General features: G+C 37.7%; 1 protein-coding gene across 1 annotated transcript in view; it reads right to left on the bottom strand.

Moving 5' to 3' along the window:
* LOC122800843 overlaps window positions 1–16,125 on the bottom strand; it is a 1,417,490-nt gene that overhangs the window by 522,417 nt on the left and 878,948 nt on the right. The window contains exon 16 of the mRNA XM_044070157.1: window positions 9,698–9,814. Within this exon, the coding sequence (XP_043926092.1) occupies window positions 9,698–9,814 (117 nt within the window). The remainder of the gene's footprint in view (window positions 1–9,697; window positions 9,815–16,125) is intronic.

The following is a 16,125-nucleotide window of genomic DNA, read 5'->3' as shown; positions in this document are numbered from 1 at the left end:
AGGAGGTTAGTAAAATAATCATCATACATTATGTTAGTAAGGTTTAGACAAGGCTACAATACCCAAAATAGAGCTTGAGTCTATCTATATGGTTTTTGTTCCACATTAATAAGGTGCACTTTGTTCCTTCTTTATTTAATTCAGCATTTATGAAATAAGGAAAGGGCGTAGTTATGCAGGAAGAGGTGATAGGGGAAGAGGTAGAGTGAATGAATGGTGGAAGTGGTAAATCCTGTGGAATATGAGATTTAGGAGGAGTATGCGGAAAAATAGGAGGTGTACTGGAAGATTAGGGACATGTAGAATGATGGCTCTTCTGAAGAAGAAAGGAGAAAAATCAAGCAGCGTGTGACAGGTGATTTTGTGTTACATGATATGATGCCTCGGCTTATGAAGCATTTGCAGGCTGCTTTTGTGAAGAAGAGGTCTTTGGTTGTTGTCCCAATGTATTTTAGGAGAATACATTCTTACATTGGGGGTAGCATTTCCAGTGTTTGTGTTATCTGTAGAGTGTAGTTTTGTAAAGGGTGATATGGGATTTGGAAGATTGGGACCAAAGTTTATTTATATTTTTTACAAAGTCTGTTGAAGAAGAAGAATGTGTTTTGGCATATTAATTTGTGAATGAGCTACCAAAGAAGAGTACATTTTTACAGATGGCAGCTATTTTACTCCAGACAGTTCTGGGCAGTGATTTTCTGTTTTGTGAGGTATAGCCATATTTTTCTTAGGCAACTTGTCAATGATAGGAAGGCCATATTCGAGTTGAGAGAGAAGGTTCTCCATTACCTATGGCAAGCACCTATGGCAACTTTGCTATCAGCTGATAAGAAATGGGAGCTCTTTCTAACCCAGAAATATAGACTGCTTACTTTACATTTTGTGATTTTTGATGTGAAACTTAAAACTGATGCACTGGTCAAGACAGATACTGTCTATAACCTGACCCCAGTTATTATACACATGCATAACTAATGTTGTTGTTGTTGTTGTGCCTTTCGGCTTTTCCCGGTTAGGGGTCGCCACAGCGGAACTCCGGTCTGCTAATGATTCGTAGTTGATTTTTACATGCCGAGTTACCAGCCCTGATGCACAATCTTCAACGAAGGTACACCCATTCATGCATGTCTCCACGCAGAAGATGCTCTAGCTGAGAATTGAACTGGACAGCGTCTTACTGTGAGGTGACAATGCTACCGCAGCACCACCACAGCAGATACATGCATAACTAATGTAATTCTTTTATTTGATGAGTATCACGATTAGCTAAGCATTAACAACCTTCAGGGAAACTAAATGCATCTTTGTTCATCGGAAACTAATGTGGAGAATAACTCAGGTGCAGGATCATATATGAAGCTAATAAATACTGGGCAATCCTATGTATTGTTTTCTCAGGTACTATGATATCAAAGCTTGCATGTATTGATGTTTCTCCACTGAAGGTTTTTCTCCTGCATATGTGGGTTATAGACAACGGCCTATCATTATCTTCTTGTTTACTTATTTTTATTTGTCCTTTGTCAACAGTGTTATTGCCACTAAGGTAGCGGCGTCATTTCTGAGGAGACCCAAGGTGGTATTTATACTACTAGGGGAAATTTGGTCAGGAAATTGGGACGCATCCTCTACTTCTCGCCACTTGCAGCAAGTGGCACATCCACAGGGACTTCTTACAAAAGAATACGGGAGTAAACACAATGTCCTTTCTTGATTACCTCAGATACCTCTTTCTTTACTTAATATCACATACACTTATGAGACGTGATCTTTGCCTGGTGAATGAGGCATCCATGGACCCTGTTTTGATGAATCTTTTACACTTCCAGAAGACAAACAGCATCAGAACTACTAGATTAAGAGATTAGATCAAAACATCTACATTTTGCTTGCAACATAAATAGGACATGCTGGAGAAACAGATACGTTTCTCAGAGAATTCCCATTCTCTAGAGCAGGCTCCCAATTCATGCGAAGCAGAGTTCTTCCCTAACCCTATTTAAGTGCAACCTTGACCAGTATATGCATAGCCAGACATTTTCCCCAATCTGGCACCTATGTTTCTGATAGACAGAGGCAGTCAGTAAGTCATAACCTATATAAGTCAGATGTAGGGGTCACATTTGCATGGCTAGGACTGGAAAGCCACAGTGGCCATTAGCCTTGACAGAAAATGGGAATTTGAAGAAAAAAATGTCCAATATGAAGAATCAGAGTGCAGATAAAAATTACTTTGTGGTAGGTTATACAAATGAGCGGCGTTTTGCTGTTTCAATGGAAAATGAAGTAAGGAAAGCCATGTGTGTGGTGTAGAAAACAGAACTGACATCAGAAGGGCTTGCAAAAGATGCAGCAGTGACAGCAGGTAAAAGGACAGCATGTAGCAGTCAATACTGATGCAGCAGTGACAGCAGGTAAAAGGACAGCATGTAGCAGTCAATACTGATGCAGCAGTGACAGCAGGTAAAGGACAGCATGTAGCAGTCAATACTGATGCAGCAGTGACAGCAGGTAAAAGGACAGCATGTAGCAGTCAATACTGATGCAGCAGTGACAGCAGGTAAAAGGACAGCATGTAGCAGTCAATACTGATGCAGCAGTGACAGCAGGTAAAAGGACAGCATGTAGCAGTCAATACTGATGCAGCAGTGACAGCAGGTAAAAGGACAGCATGTAGCAGTCAATACTGATGCAGCAGTGACAGCAGGTAAAAGGACAGCAGCAACAACCTGCAAGTAAAACTGTTACTGAAAAGAGGAGAAGACTAACTGTGAGAATAAGAACAAAAAACTGGACTGCAACATACAGACATTAAGTATCAGGCAATTTGGTAACTGTGCTGAGATTTAAAGCTCAAGAAGCTATGTCTCAAACATAAAGTGACAGAAACTTTTAGTGACTGTGTGTGTTGTCTTTCGGATTTTCCCAGTTAGGGGTCACCACAGTGGACCTCCGGTCCGCTAATGATTGGCAGTAGATTTTTACAGTGCCGAGTTGCCATCTCGACGCCCAACCTTCAATGAAGGCACACCCATTCACGCATGTCTTTGTAACGCCACTCGACCCGCAGGGAGGACATGCAGACTCCACCCAGAAGGCACTCCCCGCACTCCAGTTGAGAATCAAATGGGAGAACCTCTTGCTGTGAGGCAACAATGCAACCGCTGCACCCCCGCAGATACTAGAAACTTTTAGTGACTAAACATCTGAATCTGAGTGACTGATGATGAAATTTCTAGTACTGTGACAGAAAGAAAAACACTTCTCAATGGAACAATTATTTGTTTTTTGGTAGTATCTTAATTGGTAAAAATCTATTTTACAGTTTAGAACTGATGAACTAGAAGAAGTCTTTAACAAAATGCATGGAGGGTTTGTTTGAAACTCTTGATAACATAGTGAATGCTAGAGATGAGAGAAAGTTATGGAATGGATGGTAGATATTGGAAGCTGTTTTGAAATGTGAAAAAAAAAAACTTTGTGAAACAATTGCCAATTGTTATTATTGTGGCTGGTCATAGAGGAGCATTAAGATATGCTGGCCAGCATGCATCATGTTTCTTTTGTGGGAACTTTTCTCATTTAATTAATTGTGACAGAGTACAATGTAACCTGTGTGGGGAGAAACATGGGGTGTACCTGAATGCAGGATGTGTAAAACAGGAACACTTTTCTGTGGAATAAAAAGAGCAAATAGTGAATCATGAAGAAGAAGAGGAAAGGGAAGAAAACATACATCAGGAAAAATAATAAGATGCTGAAGGAGAGGGTGAACTAGATGACAAAGAAACCTGTTGAAGAAGAAAAATATGGCGTCGGAAACAATGAGAAGAAAGTTGACATGCAGAAAATGAGGTTAGGAGAAGAATGTTTTTTGCTATTCTAAACAGTAAAAAAATCTAATTCTGAGGATCAATTGTTATTTGTGCATAAATCCAGAATAAAATATTCAATAGGGGAAAGTAAAAATAAGAAAACAAAAAATGTAAAAGTATTTCCCCTAAATTAAAGAGAAAAAATCAACAATTTTAGAGTAATGTCAGTAAATGTGAACCGTATTATTAACAGTGTAAGAAGGACAGGGATGCTGAATGGTGTGCTAAATGTGATGTAGAAGTTAATATTATGTTAGAAGATGTAAGATTCCTGACAAGTGAAGAAAGACTGCAAAGAGAAACATTGTTTGCTGGAATTTAAGAAGTGAAAGTGGTTCTGGAGTGACTATGTTGTATGAAGAACTCTGAAAATAATGTTGGTAAGGATGGGACTGTTAAGTGTTGTGGATATGAGTTGGGAAAACACATTTATAGAATTATAACACTGTATGCATATACAGCTAGTGAGAAAAGAGAATCTGTTTCGTCAAATATTAGACAGCGTAGTACGAACTTAAATTGTGATTTAAGGAAAAGATGTAAAAAGGAAGGGCAAGATCTGTAAAAATACAAGAAGTGATAAAATGTGGTACATTGTTTGTGTGGAACAAAAGTCAATGAACTTGCAGAAGGGGAACAACTGGATCTGAAGCTGATTATTTTGCATCATCAAAAAGCTTTGGTGGTAGCAGTTGGTGATATAGTTGTGACAGGTTTCTCAGACCATTTAACAATATGAGTGGTGGTGATGGAAGAAAAGAAGTAAATTAACATAAGAAAAAAAATAAAAAGAATAAATGAGAGATTTTGAGATGCAAATGGAGAGTGGGAACTAGTGCAGGTGTGGAAGGATCATACAACCATGAAGGATTCTATAAAATGGTCTGAGTGGTGGATAAATTAAAAAATGTATGAAAAGTATTTTTCCCCAGTGTCAGGATAATGCAAAAAAGAAGATAAAGTGTAATATGGGAAAATTTATAGAACTGTATTGGAGAATTTAGAGAACAATACGAGAGAGCATTATAATACAGGAAAAATATATAAAAGAAGTCAAGAAAAAATAAGTTATTAAAGTATAGGCAGAGATATTATTTAGAAGAGATGAGAAAGGAGGTGTCTGCATATTTTCATAAGATAGTAAAAGAGGATATTATTATAATGAGAGAAATTAAAAATGTAAAAGCAGAGATAAAAAAAAAAAAACACAAGAGCAAATCTTGAGTATTGTGGTACAGCATGTGGAAAATATATAGAAGAGTATAAGGATTAAAAATAAAAGAAATGGAAAGGAAATACATTTCCAGAATAAATTAAGGAAGAATTTGAAAAAAGAAATGTCTACTAGTGAATTTAGATGAAGTACTTAATAAAGTTAATGTTGATGAAGTATGAGGTGCAGATGGTATAGGGTATGGAAATGTACAAGAATTTAATGGACTGACACACGGGGTAGTTTGTAAATATACTGAATGAAATGTTGGAAGAAGGTTTTTAAGAGTGATGTAGTGGGGCATTAACATTTATATGGAAGAAAGGTAAGAAGATGGAAATTAAAAATCGGGGACCCATCACACAAAATAACACATCATTTGTTACCTGGAGTAATATAGAGAAGAATGGAGGGAAGGATGACGTATATCACAGAACAATTAAATTGTGGTATATAAGGATAGGGATGCCAAGAATTGTTGTTGGTCGTGAGAGAAACTGGTGATCATGTTATAAGAAATACTGAGGATGTGAAATTTGTGGTGGGTGATATTATTAAGGCACTTGATGCCATTGGGCATGAGACTTTGTGGAATGCTATGGAGAAGTAAAGAATAGGTAATAGAATTAGGAGACCTGTGTATGCCAACAAACCAGAATATCAGGATGAGAGTGTTAGTGAGTGGGTGGCTGAGTAAAAAATATGCATTAAATGTGGTATAAGACAAGAAAGCCCCATGAGTGGAATATTATTTGCACTGGTGATGAAAGCTATTGTGAATAAAACAGCTTATAAAGCGATGCAAAAGGAGGTCATGACACTGGTTATTTTGACATACATAGACAATATAGTTGTAGTTTCTAAGAACAAGATCTGGATGAGGGAAGTGTTGGTTCAACTGAATGGAAGTTTAAAGGAAATGAGAATGACTTTGAATAAAGATAACGGCTTGGATGATGTGATAAAAACTGTGTGTGTCTGTGTGTGTGTGTGTGTGTGTGTGTGTGTGTGTGTGTGTGTTTGTGTTTCAGGGAATGAATTGTCTTTGCCAGGAGTAAAATTTGGGAAAAAATGATAAAGTTACGAAGCAATGGGAAATCAGATAAAAGAACACTGTCTTCTGTGTAAGACTTATACATTAACATTCAGGAAAAAAGTAGTTTATCTGGCAAAATTCGTAGTAATGGGAAATAATATGTATGATAAATGTTTATATGCTTCCAGTAAAATATGAAAAGAAAATTGCGCAATTGATGTTTTCTTTCATGTGAGGCTGAAGATTAAACCTAGCGAAAAGAAATGTTTTGCATATGAGTGAAGATAAAGTGGGGGTTGGCGTTGCTAAATCCAACTATGTTACTAAATCCAACTATGTTACTAAATCCAACTATGTATTCTGCTTCTTTAAGAAAATAAGAATTGTATTATCTCAAAGAAGAGAATGAGAATGTTTAAATTTAAGTACAAAAAATTCTGCGAAATGATGAGAATATAAATAAGAGAAAAAGAATATTTGACAGAAGACATTAAAAATGATCATGAAAATATACTAACATGGAAAAGAAAACTTGGTGATATTGAAAGAGATATGACGTGGTATAATAATATGATGAAATAACAATATTGTTAAGAGAATGGATGTCCTGTAGATTGCACACTGCCTCAAGAACAAACATTCTCCAGTAGGGTGTTAATACAGTTAACGCTTGCTGAAACACTAGTCCGCTGCTTCACGGCAGCATATCAAGTTGTCATGGCGCTCAGACTGAAAGATTCCTAATAGCCACCATTATTTTATGCTCACTAAGCAGTGCTTTTGCTGTTTGGTGACTTAAAAAAAAGAAAATTTAAAATAAAAAAAGTGTGCGTGTATCTGTTTATGTCTGGATGTGTGAGAGTGCATGCGTGCCTGAGAGTGAGAGACAGACTGACCGAGTTATTGTTTTAAACTCAATAAAAAGCAGTGCTTTTACTGTTTAGCAAGTGTAAAAAGTAAACAAAACAAAAACAGTGTGTGTGTGTTTATGTTTCTGAGGTTGAGAGATATGCAAGCCTGTTGCTGTTGCCACAGCTTGATCACATTCACTCTTCAGACTTGCTCTGTCTGCCTCTTTCTCTCTCTCTCTATCTCTCACACACACACACACACACACACACACACACACACACACACACACACACACACACACACACACAAATGTGAGCGCGTGCACACACTTACTATTCTGCTTTCATGCATGCAAAAATGCATTCACTCACATAGACAGAAACATAAAAACACACACACTCTTCAAACACACACACACACACACACACACACACACACACACACACACACACACACACACACACACGCACTTGCTATTCTGCTTTCATGCATGCAAACACACATTCGCTCACACAGACAGAAACATGAAAGCGGAAGAGTGTCGTGTGTGTGTCTTCATGTCATGTGTGTGTGTGTGTGTGTGTGTGTGTGTGTGTGTGTGTGTGTGTGTGTGTACATGTGCATGCATGCTTGCATGTGTGTGTGTGTGTGTGTGTGTGTGTGTGTGTGTGTGTGTGTGTGTGTGTGTGTGTGTGTGAGAGAGAGAGAGAGAGAGAGAGAGAGACAGACATAGCGAGTCTGAAGAGTGAAAGTGATCAAGCTTTGGCAACAGCAACAGGTTTGCATACCTCTCGAGTCTTGACCTCTTAGTTCACAATATCTGGATAAAGCCTAAAATAAAGGGTGAACAAAGGCTGAAATAGGAACAGATTTTAAACAGTGCTGTTGTAAAATCACAGAGTTACTTCAATAACAGGATTTGTGTTAGCATGCATTTTCTGAAACGCAAGTGTGTGAGTGTGTGAGATCAATCACTAGCAGCAGCAGTGAAGAGATTTGCATACCTCTGGACCTGGTAACTGCAGAAATCTGGGTATAGCCTAAAATAAGGGGGGGACAAAGGTCATAAATAGGAACAAGGTTTAATTATTTCTGTTATAAAATTGCAAAGTTGCTTAAATGGCAGAATTTGTGTTAGTAAGCATTTTCTGAAGGAAATAAAATCGGAAACTCAAATGTATTTTATTATTTAGTGACTTCAATCCCCGTGGCGACCCCTAACCGGGAAAAGCCGAAAGAAACAAAGTGACTTCAATCCCCAATGACTGGCAACAAATCAAACAATTTTAGGAGTAAGGAACCGAAAAAATAAAGTAAATAACTGGATATTTAAAAAAATATAGAGATATATTTTGGATGTAAAATGCTTCCTACTGCACCATTTACATATACTATAGCAAGTCTGAAAGATTAGGCAGAGGAACTATTTTATATCAAAAATATAAAGAAAAAATAATATAGTAATAAAAAAATAAATAAGTAACACACAACAATTTTACAGACAGCCCATTCACTAAGCTCAATAATGTCCTCCAGGGTATGTGTTATTGTGGAAATAGTCCTCCAGGTGTGTGCAGGCCCACCACCTGTGGCTTCAGGTCTCAGTAGACCCTTGACAGGTGTTGTTTCCACAACAACACACACCCTGTTGGGCATTATTGCTTATGCAAACCCATGGGAAAATTTATCACATAAGTGATTAAAGCCATCAAAGTAAGGAAAAAGTGATGAATCAAGATAACATAACTGTCAGAATATCTCATGGAGACTGATAATATATAAGCTATCAGTAAAGGAGAATATGCCGCATAAAAGGAAAGTTGAAAGAGTGTTAATTTTTTGGAGAAGAAGTAACGACAGAGCATTGTTTCTTTGAAATGTAAAAAAGCAGTGAAACTCTGGAAAAACATCTATGAAGAAAAAAATGAGAATATTAATGACATAAGCAATATACATATGGTATGATTATGTATGGATTTTATAAGAATAAGAAAAAAGAATATGCAAGAAGGATAGATAAGAAGAGATTTTATATGATATGGGTAATTTGGAATGAAAATTTAATTAAATGTTCTTCATTGGTAAATGGATTTTGGTAGATATATTGCAAACAATCACATTTTGGTTGTGGAATAAGAAAAATGATTTTATGAGAAAAAATTAAAAATAGTAAGAAATAGAAATGTGAATATATATGCCTGTAAATATTTAGTGCGTGTAAACATGTAAACAATGTTTTATTGTGTGTTAACAAAGGACTCCTATTGTTTTGAATAGCTGCCTTGGGAGCTTTTAATTCCATCTGACCTACTACCAAGTGCAGCATATTGTGTCTTGGTTTAACATCTCAACAAGAGGACAACACATTCGGGAATGTGTCCACCCCCTCAGTGCTGCACTACAGTATCAGCAATCCATCTAACTCATGTGAGAATAGGAAATGCAGTCTCGTACATCAAAGGTGAGTGTCTTACCTGTGGCACTACTGACACTTTGACTGATATATTATCTGTACAAATACTACAGTTCAACAAATGCAGGTAATATAAGCCTTTTGTTGTCCATAAAGAAAACATATTCATTTTATTATGCAATGTCTATTTATTTGAAAAAGAAAAATTGAAAATACAAAATATTAAAAACTACTTAATAGAATCTTTCTTTCTTTCTTTTCTGTTTGAAACCAAGCAATGCTATAAATGTAGAAAAGATTTAGAATACCTGAATAGCCATTATTGCATGCACAGATATAACTTCCTAATGTGTTCTGGCAGTTGCTATTTGGACCGCAGTTTACAAGTAAGCATTCATTAATGTCCACACAGGATGTTCCATTACCTGGAATACAAGAAGAAAGTAAGCAATTAAATGTACAGATTAATGACAACACAAAATAATGTAGTCTGTTTTATTTGTAAAGACATGTCAATGATGGTGATTTGTGCATTATCATCATCATCATAAATGTTTGAAAGAAATAAGAGATTATAAATTTCTGCAGTAATATAATGGAAATTTTTGGACTAAGCATTTTGTTAAGTATTTTTATATGGTACCAACTGCACATGAACAAATAACTTAAAATTATAAAAGTGAGTTAAATAATCATTTTTTTTTTAACTTCTGTTACAGTTGCATCAAGAAATCGTGATATATATCTCTGTAGCATTATTATTATTATTATTATTATTATTATTATTATTATTATTATTATTATTATCACTATTTATTTATTTTTGTACATTAAAATACTAAAACATGATTGGGATTGTTTGAAGACAAACTATTTAAAGATTTGTGTGGGACAAATATAAAATAATTACTGTTAAGTAAGGCTTAGATACAAGATTATGACAAAAATAGCTGCTGTGTGAATAAATCTCCGACCAGATTACTAAAAAGTAAAGCAACAAGAGGAGATGGCAGAGCAATATGCTCTAAATTGTTGGTTCCAAACCAGTGACTCGTATAAGTCAGTACACTGTTCGTAAAACGATACACAACCCAAAATCGGCAGTTTTCACTTCACCAAAAAAAATATATTACAAACGAAGATAAGAACAAACTGATTTATTAGCATATAAAAAGGCAAGTGCTTTCACCATAAAGGCTTCCTCAGGCCAATTGTAATGAACATTTAATAAGGTGTTTAAATACTCTTAAAACTAGTGATATCACTTCCACTCTTTCAATTAAGATTAAATAAAAACATTTGATTTAAAATAAGATATAAAAAACATTTACTTGATTCTATGGTTAAACCATTCCTGTAAATAAATACATATGACCATCAAAATTGTATTACCACTGTACAGTAGGAACAGCAGCAATAAATAAACTCAGGACATAAATATAAATACCTTTAAGTGGCTGAAAAATGCCTCATCTCCGTTTGGAATATAAATTTTTTGAAGTGAAAACTGCTGATTTTGGGTTGTGTATCGTTTTACAAACAGTGTACTGATTTATATGAGTCACTGGTTTGGAACCAACAATTTAGAGCATATTGCTCTGCCGTCTCCTCTTGTTGCTTTACTTTTTAGATACAAGATTGCAATGTTTTGGCTTATTTTTCTGATGCACTTTACTGTTCATTTCTTAGTCAACATGCAAACGTATGAGATTCTTGATAAATTCTAAGAGTCTGCAAAAATAAGGCAGTTACCTAAATATGGGAAAATGTGAATGCCCAGCAATTTGCAATGGGCTACTACTAGTACCAAACACTTTGGAAACACCTTTGGAGCTGTAGACAGACCAAAAGATAAGGCAGACAACTGAAAATGCAAACCAGAAACTAAAAATCCATAAAAAAATCTGAAATCTTTCAGAACTGGAAAATGAAGATAGGCATCTTTTAAATCTAAAGTTACTAAAGAACTGACAGGGAACATTTTTAATTTTATCGTTTTGATGTGAAAATTTAGAAAAGAAAGGTCTAGAGTGGGTGCTCATAATCCTTTCTTTAGTACCAAAAAGATTCTTGAATAAAATCCTTCCCCTATTTGATCTGGGTGAAAAGGTTGACATTGAGTAATGGCATTTGCTCCAGCATAGGAGAAAATGAAGAGGTTTGACTATACAAATGAAAGGAAACCTACCTTTGACAAGGCAGTAACTTACCATTCAAGCACTCGAAGTTCACAGGGAAGAGCGCACTTCAATGGCAAGAAAGTTCTGTAGGTTTGGTGCCCTAACCATTGACTTTATACTGTACTTCAAGAACTGCACAGTGGTTAGGGAGCATGGAAGGTATTTTAAGCATTGGAAGCTGTCTGATTGTCATAGCCTTGGCAAGATAAATCCATACAGAGTAGGTTATTACAACAGTTATCTGATGATGAACATCCTGTCACTCAGCTTTTTGGCTTTATAGTGGAAGCTTATTAATGAGTGTAGTCTTGTGTCTTACCACTGATGTGCTTGTTTCTTTATGAGATGTCCTTCTGGACTATTAGAGCTTCTGGATACTTAACTCAGGGTCTGTCATCCAGCAGCACCATCTTTTGCCATCAAAGAACAAAATTCTCCCTAGAGCTTAACAGTTTGTTTTTAGCAATGACATAAAGATATATTTTCTAAAGTAGTATATTCAAGTATTCAAGGGTTATTTTCACACACACACACACACACACACACACACACACACACACACACACACACACACACACACACACACACACAGACCTGGAAAGGCTGACACAGATTTACCAGCTGTGCCCCTCTGCCCAGATTATAAGGTAATTATGCTGCCACCAGTCAGCTATACTAAGGCTCCTACTAGGGTACCCAATTATACTGAGTAAAATTAATACTAATACAAATGGTAAAGTTTATCCAAAGCAGCAAGGCTTTCAGGAGGAGCCTCAGTGTCACTAAAATAAGCATAAGTTCTCTTAAGATGGTAAAAGTATTCTCTAAATGACAGCCACAGTGAAAGGTATAGACATATTTAATAATAAATAATAAATAATAAAACAGAAAACATGAAAATACTGAATATCTAGTAAACATCAGAGTTTCAGTCACAGGAGATATAAAAAATAACACAGTTGTATAGATTCTCACAGATGTAGAAAAAGCAATACTTATCTAATTTCACTATATTTTCCTGACCGATCTAACAAACTACTATTCCCTGGTTACTTACTAAAGCAAGGCAAGATGAGGTGTGTTTAATTACTTACTACAGTAAGTCAAGATGAGGTGTGAGGTTGTGTGAGATATCTATGAGAGCTCTTTCCTGTCAGGTTCCAAAAAGCAAAGTGCTTCTGCAAGAGTTACAGAATACCTCCCACTAATATCTGACTAATATCTAGAAAATCATTTCAGTGCTGGGTATAGAATGACATCATCTCTGGTCACCTGACTCTGGTAAAATACACACCCAGAGCTTTACTAAGATCTGTTGCAGCATCTAAAAACTATAAAACAATTTCAGAAACTTCCGCACTTCAAGAGTAACAATTAGTTCACCCCTAATGACAATACAGTAAGATACCTAGTCCTGGTTTTCCCAAACATTTTTGTCTCTGTCTGCAATCAGACCTGTATGATCAAATCTTTATGGGCTAAACCAACTCATTTAATTTTCAAAAGTAGCTGGACTGAAATTAACCTCTTCCCTTCCAGAATTCTCTGTGAAGAATCAGCTAACAGGAGATGAAAAGATGGTAGCAGAGCAAGAAATGGATGGCTAAAAGCAGCTGGAGTGGACAGACAGGAGGAGAGTGTGAGGATATCACTGATGGCACATTGTGCTGGTGTGTGTCATCAAGGGGATAAACTCCACGAATAAATAATTACTGCTTCCACTCTACACACCCCTGGTCATACCATATTTTGAGCAATCAGTGCAGTTTTGTTGGGCCACACAAGGTATACTCCATCAAGCTACTGCTAGGAAGCCAGAAGGAAAGTGCCAACCATCTCAAAAGGATGGAGAGGAAGAGATATGACCAGAAACCAGAGACAAGAGGAGTTAGTGCTGCTCTCAAATGAGGACAAAGGAGAAGTGGACGACATATAATTGGCACAGAAAATCATGTAAGAGAGATATGAAGGGATAATCCAGAACAGGAAGGGTAGAGAGGAAGACGGTAACAAGGCAGCAGATTTTAGGGATTAACAACTCTACGTTGCTCCATGGGGAGCAGGTTAGGCCATATAAAATGGATTATCAAAATAGTTAATGGAGAAGGAATCCACACTGGAATTCAGAAGGGTATGGGACCAGTGGAAAAAGGGTAAGGGCAAGAGACTGAGGGACACAGAATGTTAAATACTCTTAAGGAACATACTAGAAACATTAATTTTCCCCTTGTACCACCATGCAAATATAATGTAATGCACCCATAATTTTGTCACTGAAAGATTAATGTGCATTGCAAATCAGGTGCCTAATGGGGCTAGATAGGTTCATAGGTTCATACAAGGCTATCTGCCCTAGGGCATTTATAAGCCTAGCCAGAGTGTGTTTGGCTTTCGCTACCCATTTTGAATTAATTTAGCTATGCCCTTTTTCGAGGTTAGTATACTGTGCCTCTGTCTAACAGTGACACAGAAGTGATAGCCGGGGTAAACCTACAATCTCCCATCCACTCATCAAGATTCCTCTTGAAGAGAGTCAATGAGGGACTCTACCTAACCTGGACTGGGATTTTATTCCAGAGTGAAGGGAGCCACTGGGTTATGAAGCTGTCCCTCCAGCATGTTCTATTTATTTCAGTGCTGAGGTTCAAGTCTCTTGAGCGTGTAGCATGATGGGATTTGGATTTTCTGAGGTGCAGCATGTCCATTAATTCCGGGTTGGACATGGCTTTATACGTCAGGCACAGATCACCTCTGAGCAGGCAGTATGCCACTGAGTAGAGCTGGAGTTTCTTTAACCGGGCAGCATATGGCATCTGTTTGAGCCCTTTGATCCTCTTGGTGAGGTACTTTTGTGGTCTTTCCAGTTGCTGCAGGTGTCTGGTAATGTACACCCCAAAAGGGGCATTGTACTCAAGTATGGGCCTGATGAGGGATGAGTAAAGAGGCACAATGACCTCCCCTGATCTAGATGTGAATCCCTTCATGATTAGGTGGGCTATATAAAATTTTTTTCTAACCACTTTGGCCACGTGGTTGTCAAATGAGAGATTGCTATCAACTTGGGTCCCCAGGTCCCTAATTACTTCTTCCATACTTAATGGATTACCACCTATGTGGTAATTTGTGGGCACTTTGTTTTTGCCAAAGGGGATGACTATACACTTTTTGGCGTTTAACTTGAGGCCATGGCTCTGGCACCAGTTGTCTGTTTCTATGAGGCCCTTTTGTAGGATGCTTGTGTCAGCTGGAGAGTCAATTATGGTGCCCAGTTTGCAGTCATCTGTGAACTTGGTCAGCCACAGTCCTTCCGTGTTAACCTGTACCTCCGAGAAATATATACTGAACAAGAGAGGTCCCAGGACTGAACCTTGTGGGATGCCACTTGTAACTGGTTTGGAGTCTGACATGGCTCCAGCAATTCTAACCATGTGAGTTCTGTCCTTGAGCCAGTTTGCAACCCATCTAGTGACATAGGGGTTTATATTTAAGCTGGTGAGCTTATCTATAATGCCCGAGTGGGGTATCGTATCGAAGGCCTTTGCAAGGTCCAGGTAGGCTGTGTGGACCACCTTCCCCTCATTAATGGCCTTGGTGACTGTTTCAAAGAAATCGGCCAGGTTTAAAAGGCAGGATCTGCCCTTAACAAAGCCGAACTGGGTAGGATCCAGTGTCTGTAGGTCCCCAATATCTTTATTTATGAGGTCCATGATGATCCTTTCCATAGCTTTGCAGACCAAGCTAGTCAGGCTTATGGGGCGATAGTTTCCAGGATCTGTTGAGGCACCACCTTTACGGAGAGGGACCACTGTTGCTGTATGCCACTCTTTGGGTACATATCCTATAGTAAGGCTGAGATTGAACAGTAGTTTTATGTTTGGGTTTAGTTCTTCTTGGAGTTCATGTAGGATGCAGCTCAGGACACTGTCTAGTCCCATTGATGCTGTGCTTTTTGCTTTGGAGAGGGCGGCTCTTACCTGAGCATCTGAGATGTCAGGGGGGGCAGCAGTCTGCTGGGATAGATATTTGCCCTTTTGGTGGGGAAGGGGGGGAGAAGTTTGCGCTGAACCTGTCAGCTAGGATGTTGGCAATGTCTGTGGGTTCGGTGTATTTTTTGTCATTTTGGACTAATTCTGAGCATATCTGGGAATTCCCACCCAGGTTCCTAACATAACTAAAGAAAGCCTTGTGATTATCCTCAGTGTCCTGTGCAATTTTTCTCTCGAAGCTGGCCTTAGACGATTTTATGAGTGCCCATAATTTTTTGCTAATACTGATCAGAGATGCCTTCCCTTTTTGGGATTTTGCTACATCATGTAGTAGCTTCCTCCTTCTATTGTATAGTTTGTTTATGGCTGTGGTCCACCAGACAGGACGCCTGGAGGATTGGGTCTTGGTTTTATTTGGGATTGCATGATCCATGCATTCCTGAAGGTGTTCATAGAATGCGTTTATAAAGGATTCTGCGGTCTGGGCCGTATTTTCCACAGGCCCGGGGGCTTTGAAGGATTCCACCTTGGTTTTGCGGAGTGTGAAATTTGCTTTAGAGAAGTTTTTCA

The sequence above is a fragment of the Protopterus annectens genome, chromosome 4.part1, assembly GCF_019279795.1.
Source record: "Protopterus annectens isolate FY-2018-M chromosome 4.part1, PAN1.0, whole genome shotgun sequence".
In the NCBI taxonomy this organism is placed as follows: domain Eukaryota; kingdom Metazoa; phylum Chordata; order Ceratodontiformes; family Protopteridae; genus Protopterus; species Protopterus annectens.
This window is presented reverse-complemented; position numbering and strand designations above follow the sequence as displayed.